At 45.7% G+C, this 10,913-nt stretch overlaps 1 protein-coding gene across 1 annotated transcript in view; it reads right to left on the minus strand.

The window, feature by feature from the left end:
• Positions 1-10,913, minus strand: part of Itpr2 (inositol 1,4,5-trisphosphate receptor type 2) — a 421,140-nt gene that overhangs the window by 53,320 nt on the left and 356,907 nt on the right. The window contains exons 52-54 of the mRNA XM_031383897.1: positions 9,441-9,533; positions 2,073-2,203; positions 172-337 (exon numbers count right to left, since the gene is read on the minus strand). Coding sequence (XP_031239757.1) covers positions 172-337; positions 2,073-2,203; positions 9,441-9,533 — 390 coding nt within the window. The remainder of the gene's footprint in view (positions 1-171; positions 338-2,072; positions 2,204-9,440; positions 9,534-10,913) is intronic.

Here is a 10,913-nt window from a genome sequence, read left to right on the forward strand (position 1 = left end):
TTGTCTTGTCATAGCACAGTGTGTGTGTGTGTGGGGGGGTACCTACCACAGATGAAGCAGGTTGTCTTTGTCATAGCACAGTGTGTGTGTGTGTGTGGGGGGTACTTACCACAGATGAAGCAGGTTGTCTTTGTCATAGCACAGTATGTGTGTGTTGGGGGGGGTACCTACCACAGATGAAGCAGGTTGTCTTGAGAATTTCTTCTTTCTTCTGCTTCTCACTTCTGAGGTCAGCAAAAGTGTCAATGATCACACCAAAAATCAGGTTAAGAACGATGATAATGACGATGAAGAAAAACAAGAGGTCATAGACCACCCGGGCAGCAAACAAAGGCTCCTGCAATGAAAGTGCAAAACACACATAGCATAGAATACACGCTCGTGCAATGGAAGCGCAGAATACGCATAGAACACACGTGCTTCACAGCTGTCGAGTGAGCACACTGTCTGGCACACAGCAGATATTCAACAGTTTTCCTCCCGGTGACCACAAACAATGGTCACAGCGAAGAAATCGGAGTGACTTTCTGTCTGAATTTTCCCTCCACTAAGGGAGAATATCTTAGGCCTGCTCTCAGGATTCTTCCATTTCTCTTTGTGCTTTTACTAGTGGCGCATTTTCACAATGCCCCCGTCCCGCTCCCCCCCGCTGTGGTTTAGACGTGGAATGCCTGCACAGGCTCACGCGCTTGGACTCTTGACCCTCATCTGATGATGCTGTTTGGGGGTGTGGAGAAACTGTCAGGAGGTAGAAGCTCATTGGAGGAAGTGGGCCACAGGGTAGTCAGGAGGTGGAGGCTCATTGGAGGAAGCGAGTCACGGGGTGGGCTTATAGAGCAGACCCACTCCCTGACCACGCTCTGCTTCTTAAGGGCAGAAGCAACATGGCTGCCGGCTTCCCAGCTTTCCACAACACTGTCTCTAACTGATATCCTGTCATCCCCAGGATTCTGGAATGACCCCGCCGGACTGTAAACTAAAACAAGCCCTTCTTTCCTTCGTTTGCCTGGATTGGGCATTTTGTCACAGCAGTGGGCAAAATAATCATGCAGATCTAGCCCAGACACTAAGCAAGAGGGAGTCAGACAACATCCCATGGTCATCTCATGGCCGGCTGAGGAAAACCTGGTGGTCTCTCAACTTCTGCAGTGGGTTCCCTCTCGTTCTTAAAAGACCAAGTACATACAGCTCACTGGTGTCCTATCTGGACACAGTATTAAAGCACATTAGAGACCATGGGGTCTAGCTGTTTAATACAAGAGAGCCGAGCCTTAGCAAGGTTGATGGGCGTTAGGTAACAGGCCAGCTGCAGGAGAAAACTGTGGGTGCTTCTAGCCTGTGCCTCAATGGTTACAGTTCCTGAGAAATGTTTTCCCTTTGCAGTTTCAATGTATGAAATCCTGTTAGAACTCATCCACACCCTGTATCCATCATGGTAAATAATGGAGGTTCTTCCTATGCAGGAGCAGAGTAAATCCTTGCACCTGGGAATTCTGTAGACACAGACAGCTGTGGCTTACATAACAAGTCGGTGCCTACAGAGTTTATGGCCTTGATTTTGTTGCTGTAACAGAATGCACGGTTCCTACTTGAGCCCAACTGACATCCATAGGCTTTCAGTTCTCCCCTGGTTCTCTATGATTTCACTGCAACTGACTGGTCTTACAGCCACTGTTACACTTTTAAGGCAAATGATACTGTAGTCCTGAAAAGCAAAACCATACTAATAAGGAAGAAATAAGCCAGGCCTGTGTGCTATGGGCCTGTCATCCCAGCTTTTCAGGGAGGTTGAGGCAGAAGGACAGCAACTTCAGGGCCAGCCTGGGCTATAACGTGAGCTCAAGGACAGCCTGGGCAATGTAATGAGACTCTCAAAGTTTAAAACTAAAAAGTGGGCTGGGGATATGTCTCAGTGATAAGTTCAATCCCCAATACAGGAAGGAAAGAAAGAAGGGGAGGGGAGGGAGAAAGGGAAGGGAAACAATGGAGGGAGGACAAGAGGGGAGAGGGACCGAGGGAAGGTAGGAAGGAAAGAGTCATGGGCTTCTTAAAGCAAACTCCATTTTGCTCACATCCTTTGAGGGTCGTCTCAGCACATCCCCAACTCCGCCGCCATTCCTGAGGCCCTGGTTCAGCACGGTGACAATGCACATGAGCAGGGTGTCACAGGTCCTTTCTATGCCGTCCTCACTTCCCTCACCAGCTGCAGAAACACAACCAGGAAAGAGTTTTGAAAACGTACCATTATGGACATCCAAGAATCTGCTAAGGCATAATTTCTGAAGTCATATGACATCCGTAGCACATGTGTCCACACATGGCGGACATGGGTACACCACACATAGAATATTTTGAGATTTCATTCTTGGCTTGGTGGAAAATGACAGGGTAGAAAAGTAAAGCATGACAAGGTGAAAACTCATGCGCCCAATTATAGTGGAGGAGACTGTGGTCACCATAGCTCTCTGCCCAGCATGTAAAGTCGTGCAGATGAATGACACAGTCATGGAAGTGGGACAGGCCTGTTCCAGAGTTGGGACTGGGGCAAGTCCTGAGCTTAGCAGCTTCATATAAAATGAGGAAAAGGTTGCGGTTTTGAGGTTTGGCCAAGAACCATGTAAGGAATATTAAAACGACCGTAGTAGGGACTTATGGCAGAGGAGGCGGGCAGCCATGGTTCTGTCATTATTTGAAGTAAGTTTCAAGATTTTTTTGTGGGATCACCTGGGACTAGAGATGAAATCCTGCTTAGGAACTAGAAGAGAGAAAAGATATAATGTATCAGAAAAGTCCTGAGACTTGACCCAATGCTGAAAGAACTTGCCAGAAAACATAAAACTGTTTGAAACAGGGATTGTGGCTCAGCTGGGCACGAGAACCAGGATTGTCTCCTTTTAGAACTGAGTAGAAAGGCAGAGGCTTATTTTGTGATAGTTGTAAAGAATCTCCCCTCAGGGGTACTGCATCTAGGGACCCAGGCTACGGATCCCAGGGCTACAGTCTGCATGTCAAAGCAAGAATGTTACAGACCCTGTGGCACTGGGGAAGGAATGGCTATCTCACTGCATGGCCCATCGCCAACACCTGTGTAGCGCATTGTTAGGAGAAGGCTGACATCTCTCTTCTGAACAGATTTTATTTTATATTCTATGGAAGAGGAACCCTGATATTTTTACATGAGTTCAAATTGCTTCTTTTAAAATATGTTGGAAAACCCCTGGCCAGGAGGGCTGCATGCAGGAACAGGCAGGCATACACAAAGCACAGCCTAGAAAACAGGCAAGACAGCGTATAGACACTCACCTTCAAGCTGAACCCGTGGGCGAGTCTGATTGAGAAATGTGAAGGAATTTAGGAAGGAAGGAGCAATGGGCACTGGGGCGGCCTTGTGGTAGTGACAGATCAACAGGACAGAGACAGGAGAGAAATAAGAATGGAAGCCATTGTTACATTGTTATTGGGTTTCAGGAAGGAGGTCATGGAATATAGCTACTGCTACTTTGTAGAAGTTGGACTGTCAATCAAAGCAAATGAGGAACAAGTGTCATGGGATACATTCACTTACTAATTGGTGACAGTCTGGTTGTAGAGTAGAAAATGCCAAATAAAGACTCACTAGGCACTGGTTTGGTAGGCACATGAAAGTAACAGGAAATGAAGCTGTTTATTCTCTAAGAAGGGCGCTAGGGAATTCCACACACCCTACATGTGATTAGCCACAGTGAAATAAAATGGACTGGCTGCCAAGAAGCACATACAAAATGTTCACCATCACCAGCCACAAGAAGAATGTAAATAACAACTACATTGAGGTCTCATTTCACCCCGTATCAGATGGCTGTCCTCAAGAGTCAAAACAGATCCTGCAATGGTGGCACATGCCTTTAATCCCAGCATTTGGAAGGCCCAGGCAGGCAGATCTCTGTGAGTTCGTGGCCAGCCTGGTCTACAGACCTGGACAGCCAGGACAGCCAGGACAGCCAGGACAGGAAACCCTGTCTCAAAAAAACAAACCAAAAGACACACGGGGTTATTTACATTTTTGAAATATAAAAAATTGGATGAATAGAACTTTATAAAATAGGTTGGCTACAAATACACAGCAAGAAGTTTGGCTTTCCATGCGCCCTGCATGCTGTGGGAAGATGCCCAAGCCAGCATTGTCCCCATCATGTTGCTCAATAATAGCCACAGGGACGTGCTGGGCTCACACAGCCGCTTCTATGAGCTTTGTTAGAAGGTTCTACTGTTTGACCTGAGTCAATCAAGGCTCTCGTAGGTAAGTGCCACCTTGTGGCCACCTGTGTGACAAGCTAGTCTTCTTCATGCCACACCTGCCTGGATTGTCACAGAACACCAAGGGTTTGAAGAAAAAGAGATAAGGGTTTAAGTGTTCCAGCCTACAGGAGCCTATGGTTCCCTAGAAAGGTGGGTCAGTGGATGAGCAAACACAGCAGCATGGGTATCCTAAGGCATGGCCTCTGCACTTAGCATGCCTGGCCACCAGGGGTGAAGATGCTCCATGCAGACACACTGGGATGTGAGGGGCATGCCTGGCCATCACAGGCCAAGACATTCTTTGCTGATGTAGTGAGATGTCACACCTGTATCCACACACAGGAAAACACACACACACACATACACACACACACACACACAGAGGAACTTAGAACAGTGCTGGGTGTATTGTTCAGGCCCAATGAATACAAGTTATCAATTACCCAGGTACAGTGGCTGTTAACCCTTATGAAAAACCGTGGTTTTAATACAAATAAGAAGTTTGACACTTGAGTGATGTGAGGTTATCCATCTTCAGCAGACTACCAGAAAAGCATTTTTCTTAATTTATGATTTTACAAAAAAAAAAAGGTTTCATTTGAGGAAAGGAATAAAAATCTATGCTACAGGATCAGAAGCAGTTCTCTCACCTGGGGTGTTGGTCAGAATATTTAAAAAAAAAATACTGGACACTGGCTGGAGATGGTCAGTGTTAAGAACACTTGCTGCTCTTCTAGAGAACCAGAGTCAGTTCCTAGCACCCATGCTGGGGGACTCACATCTGCCTATAACTCCACCCCAGGGAATCCAATGCCCTCTCTGGCTTGGCACACACAAAAGCACAAACATACATCTTAGAAATATCAGACATGCTTGAACATATATATTTGTTGATGTCCCCGTTTACACTTTAATAATTAAATTATTTGTAGTTTGTGGCTCTCATGGATACAATGTCCTGGAGGTGAGATTCAATTGAAACTCTGAGTGTTATTAAAACCCTCTCATATTAAACTTTAATAATAATTGATCCATTTTGAAAATGATGATCTTAAATGTTTTTGTAACTAAAACATTTTAAAATACTGATGGGAATGGGAATCCAAAATGTAGCATGACATTTGTTAGCTTGACAAATTATGTTATCACCAATCTTTTCTATTAAAGTAGGGTAACCAAGAGAATAAAACTGGTACTCGTAAATGTTAAACACATGTGAACTTCCTATTCCCCTGAATATTCAGATGGCATTTACCCACAAAAACATCTGTAATTATGCTTTTAGCATTGTCTAAAGAAGGCTTGGGTTTTCTGGGAAAAGTAAGTTTTGGGTGGATTTAGATAAACCTTTCATCTGAGATTCTAGCACACTTGAAGCAAATGAAATATAAGACTTTTGGAGTGTTTTCAAGTTGAAGTAGTGGCCAGTTGTCACATGAATTCTCTGCTGCTGGGAAGATGGCCTAGCCCGCATCTTCAGGAGCTATCTGGGGCCAGCGCTCTGGCTGCCAGCCACCCTCAGCCTCTGAACAGGCACTGGGCACCTGGGCCTTTAGTGCTGTGTACCTGCCGACCACAGGACAGTAAACCAAGGCCCTCGCAAATGCACACCACAGCTCACAAATTAGAAATGTGTCCCAGCCCTAGACAGAGAAACACTATTTTTAAATCTAAGTGACACTCATTGCACAACAAACGCCAGACTTCAGCTTCTCTCTACTCATGTGACTAGAAGCACACAGCCAACATTTCAAGAAGACCAGAAGGTCACACCCATAGGCTTATCAATCAAATAGCTGCAGCTAGACATTGCCAAAATCTAGAGGAAATAAAGCCCTGAAGATCAAATCTACGCATTTAGTCAAATTATTGAAATTATTCATATTGGCATGTAAAGGAAGTAAGGTTAGAAGATCAAATCCACTGGGGGAGTTGGTGGCTTCTACCTTGAATCCCAGGGGCAGGTATATGTCTATGAGATCAAGGCTAGCCTTATCCACATAGTGAGTTTCGGTACAGCCAAGGCTAAATAGTGATACGATATCCTACTTAAAAAACAAAAACAAACAAACAAAAAAAAAAAGCAAAACTTAAATTATGGAAACAAAAGTCAAATTCATAGACTTCCCAAGGAAATTTCATTTAAATCAGTTTTAATACAAATGTCAATGCATAAGGGCATTGGTGTGGCCTTTCAGTGTCTTTGGTCAGATTAGGGGAATATCCCCCACTAGGAAAGCTCTCCCCTCCCCTCTAGCTTCAGTACTGTTGCCAACACCTCTTGGGCCAGAACTCAGCCCCCATCTCTCCTCCCTACATCTTTCTCTACAAGAGTCACACAGTGCTACCACCTCTGCACCCCAAATAACAAAGGCCTGTGGGGGGGGGAGAATGCTGTACTTGGGGTGAAGGACTGTCCCCATCTGACCTTAGGAAAGGAAGGTGCAGGGACCTGAGATGGAGACAGACTCTGAAAGCTGCTGACAAATGACTGATGCTAACAAAAGATATTCAAGTGGGTCCTTGACAGGATGCTGGAGGTGGAGGGGCAGCAGCACAGACAGACCTGGAACCTGGATGAGCTGGCTGCCACTGTGCTCGCCGACTAGCGAGCTTTCCCAGAGCGTTTCCTATTTAACAAAAAAATTATAGAGAACACAGATTGAATGACAGTTTATTAGAGACTCCCCCCACTCTGAATGTGTGTGTGTGTGTGTGTGTGTGTGTGTGTGTGTGTGTGTGTGTGTGTGTGTGGTGGGCCTGCCTCTATTTCATGAGTGTGGAAACTAGAGGCCAATCTTGATTGACTATCTCAATTACTTTTAGCAAGACTGGCTGGCTATTGAGCCCTAGGATCCTCTTGTCCCCTCCTCCCAGTTTTGGGATCACAAGTATGTACTGCAATGACCAGCTGTGTGTGTGTGTGTGTGTGTGTGTGTGTGTGTTTGTACATGTGCAAGTATGCATTTATGTTCATGTGCATGTGTGTGTTCTGGGAATTGAACTCATAACTTCATGCTTGCACAGCGAGTGCTTTACTGACTGAGCCACCTGTCCACTCCCATTCATGACATATTTCTAGGTAGCTGAAGAATTTCATAAAACAGGACAGTGACTACCTGAGTGTTTCCAGGCCCTGGTTTCCTGTTGCTGCCCTCTGCAACATTCCCAGCATCTCTTGTGGAAATACCAGAGCAGAGCTGGATTGTGTTTAACCTGTAAGGATCCTGATGAAACTTCTTGGGTCTTTGGGCCATTCCTGCCTTCTATTGTATCTCTTCCTTCAAGAACTTAGGGATGGTAGAACAATCCTAGCTACAAGAGCTGTGTAAGGACAATGATGAGTTGGATTCTCTATGCTCTGACCTGGGGCTTGCCAAAGCCAAGATGACCTGACAGGGAAGGGTTCAACACAAAGGAAGGATGCTGAAACCTGGAGACTGTCAGGTCCTAACATACTCACAGAAGAATCTCTCATACCCCAGCATTATGGGTTGATAGAGATACACGGAAATACATGTATGGCTTCATCTGTGAGATCCCAAACTCCCTGATGTCTGAGCCCAGGGTGGGTATTTGTTGGAATAACAGCTGGACCATCACCAAAGAATGGCATTTTTGCCAAGAGTCAGACAAATGCAGGTGAAGAGTGTGAGGTGGGCTGGAGAGATGGCTCAGGGGTTAAGGGTACAAATATGTACCCTTCATTGCAGAAGATCTGGATTCAGTTCCCACCACGCTTAGCAGGCAGTTCACAACTGCCTGTAACTCCAAGTCAAGGGGATATGATACTCTCTTCTAGCCTCTGCATATGCTCACACACATGCCATATATATAAATAGAAAATCAACAAATGTAAATCTTAAAGAAAGAATGAGTGAAGTGACTCTAGGGGGTCCCGCCAGTCACTGTCAAAGCAGGGATCAGCAGCTTCCCCAGGAGTACTAGGTCAAGAGCCTCTGCTGTAATGTGTGGGGAAAGATGGAGAGATCAGAGGTGTTTAAACCAAGGGACACATTATACAGTTTTACAGAATGTATGCTCAGTAACACTGTGTAAGCCAAGAAGAGCTGGCTCGTATTGAGCATTGACAGAGAGTATGGCAAAAGGAGTGTGCTGGAAGCATCTCAAGTGCCCATACCTGTTGGGCACTGGGTGGAACAAATACAAGTGTTTAATTCTCTCTCTAGGTCAGAAATCATGAGGTATTTAGTCAGTGGAAGGGACAACTCATTCCTGACCAACAATCCAACATCTCAAGGGAAACATGAGCAGGGTAGAGGGCACTACATCAGTGAGCCCATAAGCATCCTTAAACAAGTATGCTGCTTCCTAGGACAGAAGGTGCTATATTAGTATGAGCCTGCAAGCATCGTTGAGCAGTAACATTGTATCCTTTCACAGCCTGCAACTTCACTTGCTTCCTCTGCTCTGAGTCCATTTTGCCATTATCTGACTCCACTCTTCTTTAGCTATGGCAGCTTTTAAGTTACATAAATATCTACAGTCCATAAGGGCTGGCTGTAGCTCATGGGTAGAACACTTACCTAATATAAATGTGGCCCTGTCCTTACCTCCAAATACAGGCAAGGTCCCCATTTCATCCCCCACTTTCAGAGATACATTATTTTTTCTGTAATTTGGGAAACATCATACATGCCATGTTCCCAGATTCTTGCATTAACAGTTTAGAGCTAAAGTTATTTTTATATGTCTGTTTGCTCCTCAGGAGGAAAGGAGACTTTCTTCATTCATTTTTCTATCAATAAGCTATCTAGACATAGTTCTGAAAACATGCATACCCTAAGCCAAGAATGTGGCAGGCCAGGGGTTACAGCCAAGTCTCTAGAGTACAGAACTCATGTTTTTCTCATCCCTTGTTAGAAGTCAAGTAGTCACAAGAAAAGCCCTTCACATGGGCTGCTGTTTGGAAACAGCACATTCCACGCAATGAATCTGTCAGATTCAGGTGAACAGAAACATTGTGAGGGGCAGGAGAGCTAAGAAGAATAAATGCAGAGATCCTTTCTCTAGCTTGAATTATGCTGGTCATTTACCTTCTGTTCTTCTAGTTCAACGCATTATGAAATTCCAAGATCAACTCTCACAGACATAACAACATACCTTACAGCACACCAAAGAAACTGGTTGTCAGTGCATACCTGTGTTTGAAGAGAGGATCGTGGGTGAGCAGTTTTCCTTCTGGCAGGTTCCCATCATGGAAGGTAAGGTCATAGTAGGAACCCCATGACTGCCTGGAAGAACACAGAGCAGAGCATTGTATAGAAGCATGTCCATATGTGGCCAAATGAACGTAGCCACAGGGGCATCTGAGTCCAGGGGATTCAACTGAACTTCATTTTGGTAACGCTAGCCTGGAGCTGTGAGCACAGTTTTGCCTGTTAAAGCAATTTAATAAATAAGGAATAGATTCATCACCAATGCAAAAAACCTCTCTTTGTGTATGTGTGTGTGTGTTTCTTTTAGTGGCTGTGATCAAGTATTAATAATACTATTGATCTAACCCACCACAAATACTAATATTTCTATGGCCAGGTGTGTTCAGGGTTCTGGATTCAGGGTTCTGACCCTGTGTCAGGACTGTTTCCTCCAGGGCCGGGAGCATTCTGCAGCTCCTATGGCTGAGGGGAGGACCTTGAGTGAGCAGTTCACTATGAAGAGTAGGCCCCAGAGAACAAAGGCTTCAAAGAGTGCCAGGACAAAAGACTTCAGGGCCCCTCGTCCTGAGTCCCAGGAACCCCTCTTTCCATGGTTTCTCTGGTGGAGAAGGTAATAACCTTTCGATTGGTATTAAACAAGGTTTAACTTGAAAGCGCGACTCATACGCTGAGAGAATAGAAGGAAAAGTTACAAACATGAGCTGGTGTCACAGGAGATGTGAAGAGTGGGAGGGCTTGAGTGGCAGCAGCGGCCGTACATTGTGCTGCGACCTCATCAGCAGCAGTGGTATGGGCAAGAGTGCATGGCCAGTGGTCAGAGAGGGGCAGAGTGGAGTTCTGAGTGACCCCTGGTGGCATTCCCTTAGTACTTGATGCATCCCACAAGGCTCTGACAGCTCAGAGTCCAAGGCTTTGGAGAACTGACAGGATATGAAGAAGTAGAGAAGTAACAGGAGCTGATGGATGGAGAAAAGTTAACACGAAATAATACAGTCGAAGAGGAGGATGCAAGACCTAGAAGGGAAGGAAAAGAGCTTTTTGGAGAGGGATTCATAAAGCAGCCACGGGATTTATAAACATGAATATGAAGCAGGGAGCCCAGGGGGTCACGAGGTGGGATTCATAGGACCGAAGGGCAGCAAGGGGCAGAACAGGCTGTCTCACAAGCCTCTAGTATGGTGTTCTTTACCAAGCAGCTTACTGGTGGTGTGGATCCTCAGAGCTGTGGCTGGAATGGCAGTTTTGGCTCAGCAGGAGGGAGATCGTAGGTTGTAAAGCCATAAGGCAAGTTCTCTTGTACTCAGGGTGGGTGAGAATGGGGAGGGGCAGGTGTGAGGAGCACTGTGTTGGGAGGAGCAGGTGTGAGGAGCACTGTGTGGGGAGGGGTAGGTGTGAGGAGCACTGTGTGGGGAGGAGCAGGTGTGAGGAGCACTGTGTGGGGAGGGGCAGGTGTGA

The sequence above is a fragment of the Mastomys coucha genome, unplaced genomic scaffold (assembly GCF_008632895.1).
Source record: "Mastomys coucha isolate ucsf_1 unplaced genomic scaffold, UCSF_Mcou_1 pScaffold20, whole genome shotgun sequence".
NCBI classification, from domain to species: domain Eukaryota; kingdom Metazoa; phylum Chordata; class Mammalia; order Rodentia; family Muridae; genus Mastomys; species Mastomys coucha.